At 35.9% G+C, this 14919-nt stretch overlaps 2 protein-coding genes across 2 annotated transcripts; one reads left to right on the top strand and one right to left on the bottom strand.

Annotated features, from left to right (window-relative positions):
* The first annotated feature begins 5880 nt into the window (after positions 1-5880).
* On the top strand, positions 5881-9205 carry LOC109239858 (leucine-rich repeat receptor-like tyrosine-protein kinase PXC3). Its single transcript, XM_019406450.1, has 2 exons — positions 5881-8423; positions 8518-9205. The coding sequence occupies exons 1-2, from the start codon at positions 6071-6073 to the stop codon at positions 8841-8843; spliced, it is 2679 nt and encodes an 892-aa protein (XP_019261995.1). The 5' UTR covers positions 5881-6070; the 3' UTR covers positions 8844-9205.
* Positions 9206-10112: 907 nt separating this feature from the next.
* LOC109239857 (anthocyanidin reductase ((2S)-flavan-3-ol-forming)-like) lies at positions 10113-14450 on the bottom strand. The gene is made up of 5 exons (XM_019406449.1): positions 14226-14450; positions 13408-13574; positions 12282-12494; positions 11543-11913; positions 10113-10430 (listed from the first exon to the last, which is right to left on the bottom strand). Exons 1-5 carry the CDS (start codon positions 14353-14355, stop codon positions 10277-10279), a joined length of 1035 nt encoding a protein of 344 aa, XP_019261994.1. The 5' UTR covers positions 14356-14450; the 3' UTR covers positions 10113-10276.
* Positions 14451-14919: the final 469 nt, after the last annotated feature.

Genomic DNA, 14919 nt, shown 5'->3' with positions numbered 1-14919 from the left:
GAAAATCCTTCATGCGTTTAAAGTTCTCGCGTACTAATATTTTTACGGATTACTATAAAAAAGTTTAAAATGTTATGAAATATTATTTTGTAGTGGATGTCTATAACTCCTAAAGAAGTTACTCCCACTACTCTTCTCCATTAAGTAGATAACTCCCACTATCTTTCCCCATGATCTCAATAGTTAATACCATGTTTATGATATCCCTTTGTATACCTCAATGCCATCCTATAAATAGAGGGTTTGGATATCACATTGTACACACTTGAATACATGGAAGAAATAGATTCTCTTCTCTCTTTCTCTCTACATTGTTGTCTATATTTTTGTTTTATATTATTACTTTGAGCTAAGTTTTGTAACACGTTATCAGCACGAAAACTCTAGCTAAATTTCTATCATCTCCAAGTAAAGAGTTTCGGTCTTCTTCAGCTTAATTTCACGAGTTGATGCGCTGCAACGAAATTGTTGCATGGTCTTCATATGTCATGCCACAAAAATGAAAACGTGAAGTTATAAAAATCCAACTGGAATTTCTATTAAAGAAGATGGAATTGAGATGCATGTTTGAATTGGCAGATTCGAAATTGGATTTAATTTGTTGCAATACGTCCATGTGTTTAATAAATTTGCTTCAATTGTCCAGGGAGTGTATTTTTTCATTCTTCCTATAATTCTCATTTTGATATTTGGGATTTAAGATTTGGTATCGTTTATATTACACAAATTACAATATTATTTGTGCAGGAAAATGAGTTGGCTGAATCAAGAAGAACCATTCCAATCCTTTGATTTGTCTATGTATTGTACGTGTCCGTAGGTAGTCACTTTTTGGAAATTGATGGAAAATATATAGTGATGCGGGGCATTAAAATTTAGAAAATCTGATTTTCACAAAAAGAAAACAAGAATTATGGCTCGAGGGTGAGTCTTAGTGGACTTTGACTTATGATGCCATTGTTTGAGGGTAAGATGGTGGGTTCCAGTCTCATCGTGTCATGAGGGTAAGACACTGGGTTTAAGTCCTAGTGCACTATGATAATAAGTCGTTGGGTTCAAGTCCCAATGCATTATGTCCTAACATGCCTTTATATGGATAAGGCATTGGGTTTGAGTCCCAATGCACCATATTGATGATATAATGATGACTAAAGAAAAATAATGTATTTTTCATGAAAAAGCATAATGTTTGTCCCACTTGATTTGCTCCATTCTTGAAGTGAATGTGATAACGGTGCATAATAAGTCTAAATAAAGACAAGTGGTTGACCAATGAACGTGGGCATGCCAAAGATCAAATAATAACAGTCATCATTATGGTAATTGTAAAAAGGAGAACGACAAGGGTTCTCAAAATGATCCTTCAAAGGTGAAGGAATATGTATCAATATGGTCTATTAATACGAGACACGTTCACATGATTATAGTCCATTCGTTGAAAATGTGACTTGTGGTAAGCATTGTAAATGCAGGTTCATTCCTGAAAGTAAATGTTGAAATATATATGTGATAAGAATTACGCATAAGAATGTGCTTATGCATGGTTGGATAAATACAACAACTCACCTCTAAGGGAGGTTTGAGAGAAATAAAGCTAATAAATATTACAATGTGGTTACATGAATATGTCATTGGTCGCGTACATGTGGTACGCCAAAAATATTTTGACATGCCTTATAAAAAGTTATTAAAGGCAAACTTAAAGCAAAAAAGATTTTGCTTATGATGATTTTGACCATGACAATTATTATGATAAGATAATTTTCTCTGTGGAGGAAAAATTTACCACTTGGATGGTGTTATAAAAGATCTTGTAGTGCAAATATTGAGAGCTCCAGACGAGCGAATTTATTACTACCGAATAAATAAAATTATTCATGGCATTGGTGGTAGTAAGTCTCAAAAAGGAACTTTTTGAGTTCCAAATATATTAACCAAAGTGGTTGGCATATTGAGACTATAAATGAAAGGAAGATTAAATATCTTCATATTACTATAATCATACTGGGTAAATATGAGGTTACCCGATTTTTCTTCTATTTGTACTACAGATGTATAAGCATGATATGAAATCGTATGCCATAGTAAATTAAATGTTTACTGAAATAAATATCAGTTGGCATGACCGGTTGGCCATCCCGGTTTATTGATGTGAAAATTAATTGAGAATTCACATTGGCATATATTGAAGAAATAGAAGATTCTTCAAGAATTCTCTAGTGCTGCTTATTCTCATGATATACCAGTTAAGGTTGGAACTGAATCCCTTGATTTCTGGAACGAATAGAAGGTGATATATATATGGGCCCAGTCACCTGCCATGTGGATCGTTTACTATTATATGATTTTAATAGATGCATCTATTGTATGGTCACATGTGCGTTTGTTATCAACTTGCACTTTCGTTTTTGCAAGGTTGTTTGCTCAAATATTAGAGCACAGTTCCAGAATATATATTATGATAATTTATCTTGATAATGCTGGTTTAAATCCAAGTTGGTTTAGCAGAAATTGTATGCCTCCAATTATAGCTAAACCATTGGTTATGAGAACAAAATTCCCAAATAGAAATTTGGTATGAGGTGTATTATTTAATATACAACAGCACTTGTACGCATCTAACCAACAAGTTATGATAAATTCTCCCTATCACAATTGGTTCACGGTCAGAAATATGATGTGCTATATGATTTAATTGTGCTGCCACAATGCACAAAGATGGGTTCCCAAAGAAGGTTGGAAAATGTGTCGGTGATCCCAACATTAGGGGGAGAAAATGGGCAGCTGAAAAAGTGATACGTGAAATGAATTATTATGAATACATCTAGATCCTCGTACAAGAAAATGTGAACTTGAAGTTCAAGTGATAATTTGAACAGATATTGACGAGGATCTTGAGCTCAAATATGTCATGAAATTTGAACAGATAAATGATTGGCCAAATGAAAAATATGCAATGAAAATTGACTTCATATGAAAAATATGAAGTTGGACGGATAGTCCCAACAGCTGAAAGTATAAAGGCTATATGGAGATATTGAAATATGATTAGTGTTATATTGCAAAAGGAATCCTTGATATAGATTTGTTTATTCTAACAAATATTGTCAAGGTTTTGTTGGTTATACAAATGCAGGGCATAGTTCGTTGTTCAAACAATCTATTTCCATGCGAGGGTAATGTCATATTAATATTCTACAAGGCAGATAATTGTTGATACTTATTCAAGTCATGCCAAGATAAGCAACTGATAAAGCAAGGGGCTCAACACACAACAGATGTGTGACTTGACTTTGAAAAGAAGATTCCAATAATACTGAAGATAATGTTGTTTGCTTATATCAATTGAAAGAAGGACTATCGAAGGAGACAAAATAAAGCACATTCACCAAAGTTCTTCAACAAATTTGTTCAAATGATAATTTGACAAACTTCTTCACAAGACATTGCGGATCTCAATATTAGAGAAGTTGTTATACAAGCTTGGAATTCGTCGTCTCCGAAGAATAAAGTGATGTTTTCATCAGGGGGAGGCAAATACGCGCTGTACTCTTTTTCCCTTAGCTAAGATTTTCTCCCGCTGGGTTTTTTCTAGCAAGGTTTTTAATGAGGCAGCAAATAATGCGTATTACAAGATATGTGTACTCTTTTTCCTTCACTAAGATTTTTTCCCACAGGATTTTTTCTTAGTAAGGTTTTAACGAGGCACATTATCTATAGACATCCAAGGGGGAGTGTTATGAAATATTATTTTGTAGTGAATGTCTATAACTCCTAAAGAAGTTACTCCCACTACTCTTCTCCATTAAGTAGATAACTCCCACTACTTCTCACCATTATAGTTGTAACTCCCACACCTCCATAACCTCCCCATGATCTTTCCCCATGATCTCAATAGTTAATACCATGTTTATGATATCCCTTTGTATACCTCAATGTCATCCTATAAATAGAGGGTTTGGATATCACATTGTACACACTTGAATACATGGAAGAAATAGATTTTCTTCTCTCTTTCTCTCTACATTGTTGTCTATCTTTTTGTTTTATATTATTACTTTGAGCTATGTTTTGTAACATAAAAAACACATTATAAGTGTACATAAAGTGTTCAAATTAAACTTAGCCAAGTTAAAGTGTCAAAATGAAATTTCGTCTCATGTTTATTTGGCCATTTATAATAGAACCATTACAATTCCGTTATAAAGATGGAACATCTTTATCCTCAAACAAAAACAACTCAGCACACTGTTGTCCTAACTGGAAAAAGAGGAAAAATGTGTAACCAGCTAAGGAGGCAGACTAACAGTTACAGTAGACTTAAACAGTTTCATTGACTCATGACTCCTCATTTCTTGTGACACTTCCCTTGAGTTTTTACTACTTGTGCCAACTACCAACCATAGGTGGAATGTTTAAATCTCTTTATTTTTAATTTGATTTTAATTAGATCTCTCGAATTTGAATTGAATTTTTGAAAGAATCTCTTGGTATGCCAGGGTTTGCCCTATAATTGACTTATCTGGCGCGAATTCAAATTAATTGAATCATTGGATTTCATTATCAAAAGGGAGCTTTAAAATAACGGTAAAAATATCATGTGTAATCTATAGGCAGTGATGAAGTCAGGAATTTTTACAAGGATGTTCGAACTTGAATAAAATAAAAAAAAATTCCGACAAAGGGTGTTCAATATATGTTATATACTTCTAAAACTTAATATTTTACCTATATACGCAATGTAATTTTCCGAGGAAAAATGATCAATTGACCACCCTTACTAGAGTGTAGCTTTGCACCTGCCTATAGGTCACATATTCAATACGTAAAATCAGCTAGTGATACTTGCATTAGGATAAGTTGCCTACATTACACTCTTTTGGAGTGCGGTTCTTCCCCGAACCCTGAATCCTGTGTGGCAAGGTATGTTTCGTGCACCGGGTTTGGTTTTTTTTAGTAGAAATATGGGATGATTTTAAAAAATATTTCTTCCTTGAGTTGATCCCTCTGTTAGTATTACTCACAGATTTCTCTTTTAACCTTTTTTCAGAAATTCCAACACACTTTCCCTCTTTTTATGTCACTCTTTTTCTCTATACAAAGCAAAAAACACAACAGACATATAAAAACGCACACACACACAAAAAAAAAACACCTGACCCCTTGAAAATCAGTTACATAATCAACGTTGTACCCATTCCCCACCCACCCCCCTCTCAGTCTAGCCCCATGTTTGTCCTTTGAAAATCCTTTTTTTTTTCTCTGCAACCTTAATCTACTCCAAATTTTGATATTCTGAACAACTTAGTACTACACTAACAATTAGTCACTTGTTTCTTTTATACTCTTAAATATTGTTTTCAGCTCAGCTACTCTAGCTTAGTCCCAGGTTTTCTGTGTACCTTTGTTTTTTAGTGTTTGTTTTCTTCTTCTACACACACACACTGTTTTCTTCATTTCTGACATGGGTTTTTCTTAGTTGGTACATTTTATTTCCTAAATTTAAGGGCTTTCCAGCATTTTGGTTATGTTCCAATTTCATGGTTGAGTCTTTAACATTTCAAGACTCAATCTTTTTGTCTCTAAAGCCCCTTTTTTCTTCATTAATGGCTTCTTGATTGTTGCTTTAGAGGGCAAAGGAAGAAAAAAGAAAGGAGAAATTGAAGAAAAAGTGTTTTCTTATATGAAAAACCCCAAATATGGAAATTTTGAGCTTTCTTGTGCATTTCAAGACTCGATCTTTTTTACTCTAAAGCCCCTTTTTTCTTCATTAATGGCTTCTTAATTGTTGCTTTAGAGAGTAAAGGAAGGGAAAAAAAGAGAAATTGAAGAAAGAGTGTTTTTTTCTACTATAAACCCCCCCCCCCCCCCCCCCCAAAATAAAAATGTCGATTTTGAGCCGTTTTTGAACTTTCTTGTGCATTTCAAGACTCAATCTTTTTGTCTACAAAGCCCCATTTTGTTCATTAATGGCTTCTTGATTGTTCCATTTGGTTGTTTTAGAGAGAAAAAGGAAGAAAAAAAGAAGTGGAAGAAAAGGTGGTTTCTTGAAGAAAAAAAGAACCCAAAAATGGCAATTTTGAGCTTGTTAACAACTGTGTTTGTAGTGTTGTTGTTATCAAGATTTCAACTTGGGAATTTCCAGTTAGTTTTTAATGATCAGAATGTAGTGGAAGCAATTGGGAAAGAGCTATTAATACCAGGGTGGAGTGTGAACACAACTGATTTTTGCTCTTGGGCTGGCATTAGTTGCAGCTCAAACAATTCAATGGTAGAAAGACTTGATCTTTCTGGTTTTAGATTACAAGGTAATGTGACTCTAATATCTGAGCTCAAAGAACTGAAATGGCTAGACCTTTCTCATAATAATTTCCAAGGTTCAATTCCACTATCATTTGGGAATTTGTCTATGCTTCAGTATCTTGATTTGTCTTTTAATAAGTTTGGAAACTCAATTCCTAGTGAATTAGGTAAGCTTAAAAACCTTAAGGCATTGAACCTTTCAAACAATTGGCTTACTGGAGTTGTACCTATTGAGCTTAAGGGGTTGGAAAATTTGCAAGATTTTCAAATATCTACCAACAATTTAAATGGTTCTATTCCATTTTGGGTTGGTAATTTGACCAATCTTAAGGTTCTTGCAGCTTATGAGAATGAGTTTAGTGGCGATATTCCATTTAACTTAGGCTTAAACTCTGAGCTTTCTTTGTTGAACTTGCATTCAAATCAGCTTCAAGGTACTATTCCTGAGAGCATTTGTGCTAAAGGGAATCTTGAATTTCTGGTTTTGACTCAGAATAAGTTGAATGGAACTATTCCTGACTCAATAGGGAATTGCAAAAGCCTTTCAAGTATTAGGATTGGGAATAACAAGTTGATTGGTGGCATCCCTAAATCAATTGGGAATATCAGTAGTCTTACTTATTTTGAAGCAGATAGTAACAGTTTATCTGGTGAAATTGTGGCAGAGTTTGCCAAGTGTTCTAATCTTACTTTGCTTAATTTAGCTTCGAATGAGTTTTACGGAACTATTCCTCCTGAGTTTGGTGAGCTCAACAATCTTCAAGAATTGATTGTTTCTGGTAATAACCTCTATGGTGAGATTCCAACTTCAGTTCTTAAGTGCAAGAATCTCAATAAGCTTGACTTGAGCAACAACAAGTTCAACGGCACGGTACCGGAAGATATATGCAATACCTCAAGATTGCAATATTTGCTGTTGGGGGAGAACTCAATTAGAGGAGAGATACCTCATGAGATAGGGAACTGTGTGAAATTGCTTGAGTTGCAAATGGGGAGTAATGAACTTATTGGAAGTATCCCTTCTGAGATTGGTCATATGAAGAACTTGCAGATTTCATTGAATTTGAGTCATAATCATCTCCGTGGTCAATTGCCTCAGGATTTAGGAAAACTTGACAAGTTGGTTTCTTTGGATGTCTCTGATAATCAGCTATCTGGGAATATTCCGTCGGCGTTGAAGGGCATGCAGAGTTTGATAGAGGTTAATTTTTCAAGCAATCGATTCACTGGACCAATACCTACTTTTGCACCATTTCAGAAAAGTCCTAATTCAAGCTTTCTTGGAAACAAAGGGCTCTGTGGTGATCCCTTGAGTGGTGGTTGTGGAGATCTAAATGGTTATAACCACAGCATTTACGGTCACAAGGTTTCTTACCGAATCGTTTTGGCTGTTATTGGTTCTGGTTTGGCAGTTTTTGTATCTGTTACAGTGGTTGTTTTGCTGTTCATGATGAGGGAAAATCAAGAGAAAGCAGCTGCCAAGGAAGCTGGAATTACCATTGAGGAAACTTCTAGCAAACCAGTGATACTAGCGGGAAATGTCTTCGTTGACAATCTAAAGCAAGCGATTGATTTTGATGCAGTTGTAAAAGCAGTCATGAAAGACTCAAATAAGATTAGTGTTGGTACTTTCAGCACTATTTATAGAGCAGACATGCCTTCCGGGATGATATTGTCGGTGAAGAAGTTAAAGTCTATGGACAGAACTATAATTCATCACCAGAGTAAGATGATCAGAGAGCTTGAAAAGCTCAGTAAGCTCGTTCACGATAATCTGGCTAGGCCTATCGGGTTTGGAATCTATGAAGACGCCGTTCTTCTGTTGCATCAATATTATGCCAATGGGACGTTGGCTCAATATCTTCATTACTCTGGCCAGGAAACTGAATATAAACCGGACTGGCCAACAAGACTTGCCATTGCCGTTGGAGTTGCAGAAGGATTAGCATTCCTCCATCATGTGGCCATCATCCATCTTGACATTTCTTCGGGGAACGTGCTTCTCGATTCTAATTTCAGGCCTTTGGTTAGTGAAGTTGAAATATCTAGGCTTCTAGATCCATCTAGAGGGACTGCAAGTATCAGTGCTGTTGCCGGCTCATTTGGATATATTCCGCCAGGTATTCTATTATTCAAACACATACTTATCGTTCTCTTTTTTCCGTTTATAGAGATTGTACCTTTGGTATTGACTAGTTTGTTCTCTCTCAACAGAGTATGCGTACACAATGCAAGTAACAGCAACTGGAAACGTTTATAGTTATGGTGTTGTTTTGCTCGAGATCCTTACTACCCGATTACCTGTTGATGAAGATTTTGGTGAAGGAATAGATTTGGTTAAATGGGTACATGGTGCACCTGCGAGGGGGGAAACACCGGAGCAGATACTCGATGCAAGGCTCAGCACCATTTCATTTTCTTGGAGAAAGGAAATGCTAGCAGCGCTAAAGGTCGCGTTGCTGTGCACTGACGTGACACCAGCAAAACGACCAAAGATGAAGAAGGTGGTAGAAATGCTCCAAGAAATCATAGAAAGCTAAATGAAGTTCGCAACATCGATGTATGTCTTGATTTTGTTCCTTCATATGAATGCTTCCGTGGAAATGCAAGTGTACGACATACTTAGTCGAGAGGACAGAATGGTCTGAATTCTATATACTGGTCGCTGATAGCTGGTTTACTGATGGTCTTACTGTTTTCTACTGGGGCTTCAATCATTTGATCAAGAGTTCTCTTTCTCCAAAACATGTAAATGTTGGTGAAACAGATCAATATCTCACTAGGATGATATGTTTGCAAATAGCATTTAGCTTTCCTTTTCCTGTCCTCTTTTCTGGTACATTGCTTCCAAACTAAGTATAGATTCAATCATAGTTCAAGCACCTATTTAACATGCGACTCACTTTCTATTTTGTTCCTTTAATATTAAGAGATAAGTAACTCACTATATAAGGCCTTTAACATCTTTTGTTTCTAGTTCTTGACCTGAGGGTCTTTCGGAAACAACCTCTTTACCTTCATAAGGTAGGGGTAAGGTTTGCGTACACACTACCCTCCCCAGACCCTACTAGTGGGATTTCACTGGCTTTGTTGTTGTTGTTGTTGTTGTAACTGCTTTTGTTTCTAGCTGATATGAGAATACTAGTTTGTTCTTCAAAGCCTAGCAGAGACAAAAACACTAGTTGATTTCTTCTTATCTGCCTAAGTTTTGGTGGACAGAGTTATCCAGTACCTGTATTGGTGGGAGGTAGTAGGTGTAGAATAGTCGAGGTGCGGTCAAACTGGCCCCTACACCACGTTATAAAAGAAAGAACGCTAGTTTGTTCTTTATTTTAGCAAAATATCTGTTGGTGCAAGTTTAACTTATTTTCACTACTACTATTAGTTTATTTTGGCATGAGGATGATATGAGTTGAGCTTAAAGAAATAAGTGAGGATTCATATCGCCGACCCCAACTTTGTTTAAGACCGAGACGTAGTTGTTGTTTGTTGTATCTGTTGGTTCAAGTTCCAGGAGAAGGCCAAAACACTGCTACTTCCCAACCCAAGAAGCTAGATTGGCCTTTGGGGGCAAAGAGTTTGCATAAGTAGTCTAGCAGGTAAGAGGGCAATACATGATGTGTAGGTTAGACGCCTGTCATGGGTTCGAACTCTGCCCCACACAAAAGCTTGGTATTTAAATGGAGAAGGGTAGAGGAGCGAACCCATCATCCACCAAGTTTTGAACCATGCGTCACTGACCCTTAGGGCTTTCTCAGTTACCAAAAGAAAAAAAGTAATATAACACGTATGTTTGTCGATTCATTAGATGCTCGGAATCTAAGTCATTTTTTTAGCCCTTCTTAAATGTGTACTTACAACATAATGTGCACAGAATACAACAGAGTGTACAAACCATGATAAGTTGATATGATTTGGTACAAACACTGATTGCGAGTCGGTTTCTTCCATAAATGGAAGTTAAAGTTCCCAATTAAGCAGATGATGGCAGGTTGAGAACTCCAATTTCCTTAGCTCGGCTAATATTATCATCCAATATATTCTTCATATTTTTTTTATACACAAAACCTTTATCCATAAGCTTCTTTGATCCCCACTTCACTTCTCTCTTTGGATCATCCAAGTACCTGTTTAATGGGAAGATATGAAAATAAAAATATCAAATAATCACCATTAGCAGAACTGATCCTTCAAATATATAAAAGTGAGCACTTTAGTCTACTTTTACAAACTTATATAGACACCAATAGTGTAAAGTTTCCGCCTATAACGACAAGGCTTAAACTGCCAGAGACGAGCTAGCTGGACTGTTACGTAATTGAGTATTGAAAGAGGAATCGTCTTATTGCTTGGGAAGAATATATCGATACTGCCTCCTCATACATAGAGAAGGCAGCATACAAGATGAAGAAGCTCGTGGATAAGAAGAGGCGCGGGATCTTAGTCCAGCCTAGTACGAGGATCTCGTATCTAGCAACCCAACCTATACAAAGGGCGTCAAAGTCCCTTGACTAGGTTGGAGCTATAAAGCTTGCTATGTTAGAGTAGGTTACCATTCCATGGTCGCTATAAAAGTTAACTGTAACTGACTTTTAACTGCCTGATAATGTAAAAACGTTTTACGTCCTAAGTGCATATTAGTTAAACTCTTGTTTTACTTGTTCTATAGCCTTCAAATACCAAGCATATGCACAAAGAAAATCCAAGTCTCCTTTGCATGTCGGTAGCATTAGTACTAGTCTCGTATTTTCATACCTTATTATTCGTAGATTTCTTCTACTATATGTTGTTTCTTTCACCTTGATTATTCTATCACCTTCTCACCTTATCACATTATCTCGTTGTTGTTACTACTTGTTGTGTCTGCTTCTTTTTCTCTTTTACCTTGAGTCGAGGGTCTATCGGAAACAACCTCTCTACCTTCTCAAGATAGGGGTAAGATCTGTGTACACTCTACCCCCAGACCTCACATTGTGGGATTACACTGGGTTTGTTGTTGTTGCACAAAGAAAATTCAAGAACTACTATAACAATAGCAACAAACAACAACAAACCCAGTGAAATCCCGCAAGTGGGGTTTGGGGAGGGTAAAGTATACGCAGACCTTACTCCTCCCTTATAACGGTAGAGAAGCTGTTTCCGAAAGACGCTCGGCTCAAGAGAAGTGAAAATGAAGCAATAAACATACAGTAGCAACAACAAAACTACTACATCAAATGAAAGATAGAGTATTAATTACCTTTGGTTGACATGAAATTCTGGGAATTTTTCTTTGTAATAACCGGCAATTTCTGCAGAAGAAACGAAGGCGCTCGCGCACAAGAAACGACCATTTATAGAAGCAGTTTCCATGCCAAAAATATGAGCTTCACAAACATCTTCAATGTGTACAATTGGAACTTTCCCATCAACTTCTTCTATGAACTTGAGTTGTTGGTAACTAATTTCATCACCAGTTACAACTGATAATATAGCAGCCATACTTATTGAAATATTTGACAAGACTGTATCTCCACCCACAAGACCACAACCTAAGCTCACAACCTCAAAACCATTTTTGCCTAAGTTCAAGATTTCTTTCTCAGCCATTGTCTTTGCTTCCACATACTCCTATATCATTCAAAATGAAAATGTCATTTTCAAGTGCGAGTCTGATCCTTTTTCACAGTCCAAACACGTATTTCTATAATTTATGAACAGCCCGGTGCACAAAGTATCCCGTGTTCTTTACGCAGGCTTCGGAAAAGGGTCTCACCCTAAAGGATGTGATGTAGACAGCCTATCCTAATGCAAGCATTAGTGGCTGCTTTCACGACTCGAACCGATGTCCTATAGGTCACACAGACTGTTGCTCCAAAACTCCCTTCATTTCGACAGTTTTATATAGTACACAAAACTTGTTCAATTTTTAAACATGTGTTTTAGTGTTATCTTTGATTGCAATTGAAAAGGAAAGATAATGAGAAAGAAATATTTACCCTAACAAAATCATCACTAAAAGCAAAGTGGATATTGAGAGGTGTCCAACATGTTTCATCCATCAATTCCTTGAAACCATTGCCATCATCCTTCAATGGTGAAGCAGAAAGCACAGTTCCTGTATAAATAAGCCTTCTCACTGTCCCACTCTTTATACAAGCCATTCCAATATTCTTCACTGAAGCAACTGTTGCTTCTACCTTATTCTCGTACTGTTACATTCAAATCCACAGAAATAAACAACTCAGTCAAATTCAAGATTTTACTACATATGTATAAAAAATAATATTAAACTATATATACAGTATAAATTTCCGGCTAGGGATGTTAAGTTGATCACCCTTCGTCGAATCTAGCTCCGATGAGCACTAAGGGTGGAGCCTAACAATCAATGTAATAGGTGAGAACCTTGCGGGATCAGGTACTCGGTGATATAGTAGAGGTGTCCAAGCTTAACCTAACTCCGGTGGCACAAACAATAAAGGATGATCGATTGAACACCCTTCATCGAAAAATTAGACTCCCTCCATTTCAAAAAGATTGGCATAGTTCGGGTACGAGGGTCAAAGTACTTAACTTCGATTGTGAATTTGGACATAATTGTTCAAGTATTTGAAAATAAAATTTACATTTTCGGCAACTACATAAAAAGTTTTATAAGTCATAATAATTCATAATTTAAAATATCTATAAAATATTTAAGAAAAACATGGTCAAAAAACAACCTCGTAGACTTCCCAAATAGTGATGGTGCCAATCTTTTTGAAACGGAAGGAGGGAGTACTATGTATGTAAAAATCTATACTGCGTATATAAATAAAAAATTACTTCTTATACATAATTTGTTAAATCTTGAACACCACTAGCAAAATTTCTGACTTCACGATATGCTAACTCCATTGTTTCAAAAACAATATAAAACATTTATGTACCAGTGAACAATAACAAGTATGAGCTGAAATAGTAGAGGTGCGCGTAAATTGATTCGAACATCACTGTTAGAATCGAGAAAATAAAAATAGATACATACACTGATGGAAAGTAATAAGAACTTGGGAAAGTTATCGAGGAACATACAAGTTGACTCGAACATCACCATTATCAAAAAGAAAATGAAATTGGTACCTGAAATCCCTCAGAATGTAACAAAGGAGTGGCAACATGGAAAACAAATTCACAGCCTTGAATTGCTTGCTCAAACTCTTCTGGTCTATAGATATCAGCTTGAAATAACTTCAATCTTTCCTCTGCATTGGGGAAGCTCTTCAACAAGCCTACTTTTGATTTATCCTCTGCAAAATCATCAAAATTTCATTTTTCTTTTGTTCAATTTCAATATTAACCCTGTTTAATGTGGATTCGCGCCTCATAAGGCTCATTAAAAGAGAAAGCGTTCCTTACTAGAAATTTTTTCATTAGCAAGAATCGAACTCGATACAATAACAACAACAACACTATACCCGGTGTGAACCCATAGATGGGGTCGGGGGAGGAGAAATTTTTCCATTCGCAATAATCGAACTCGATACAACATGAACAACAACAACATACTCATTGTGTTCCCACATGTAGGGTCTGGGGATAGTTGGGCGTATGCGGACCTTATCCCTACCTTGTGTGAGATAAAGAGGCTATTTCCGATAGATTCTCGGCCAGGGGCAGAGCTAGCATGTGGGAGACGGGTTCGGCTGAACCCGGTAGCTTTGGTCCAAATCCTGTGTGTGTTGTCTTAAGAAATCTAAAAGATATGTACAAATTATCAAATTAGAACCCAGTAACTTAAACGGACCACAATTCTGAACCATAAACTTTAAAATTCTTGCTCCGCCTTTGCCCTCGCCGCTGGAATAGAACTCGAGACCTCTGGTTAAAATTCCAGGGATCTCGTCCATTCAACCAAGAGTATAATTCATGGATAAAAAAGCAAAATAAAGATTACATACCTAAGTTTCTGAGGGTGGCATGAACTGTGTATCCTTTTGCCAAAAGTTTCTTCACCAGAAAAGAAGCAATATATCCTGCACCACCTGTAACACAAACCAGCTTTGAACTTCTATTGTTGTTCTCCTCCATTTCTAGATTCTTATTCTGCTTTTCTTCTTTCTTTTTTTGGTTTAAAGCCACATTTTTGGTTTCATTGCATGGTTTTGTACTACTTAAAGCCAAATGGCTTTTGTTTGGTCTTTTTTGTGTTGCATTTAATGACAGTATATAACAAATTTTTGTGTTATCGGTATATTTTATTACATTGTAAATAGAAGGTAACTTTCATTATTTTCATGTTGATCCCACTTTTTATGAATAGTTTAAGTTCTATGCATTATCGGTATAAAATTATTCACAAACTTAAGTAAATTAAAAGATGACTTTGGGTAATTCGCATTAATATCATCGATTAATAACCTAAAATAAATGATGGTAACTTGCTATGATAAATTAAATTTTACAAATAGTGTAAACAATTAATTACATTGTAAATATTTTATATATGTATATATATATATATATATATGTGTGTGTGTGTGTTTTTGTGAGAATGATTACTTGTAATTATTTTTTAAATAACTTGATGCGTAAATAATGTGAATGAGTTAAAATCATTGATTTTAGACGAAGCCTTTGTTGGAGAAGTACATG

The sequence above is a fragment of the Nicotiana attenuata genome, unplaced genomic scaffold (genome assembly GCF_001879085.1).
Source record: "Nicotiana attenuata strain UT unplaced genomic scaffold, NIATTr2, whole genome shotgun sequence".
In the NCBI taxonomy this organism is placed as follows: Eukaryota; Viridiplantae; Streptophyta; class Magnoliopsida; order Solanales; family Solanaceae; genus Nicotiana; species Nicotiana attenuata.
Note: the sequence above shows the minus strand (reverse complement) of the source record. Positions and strands in the feature narration are given on the sequence as shown.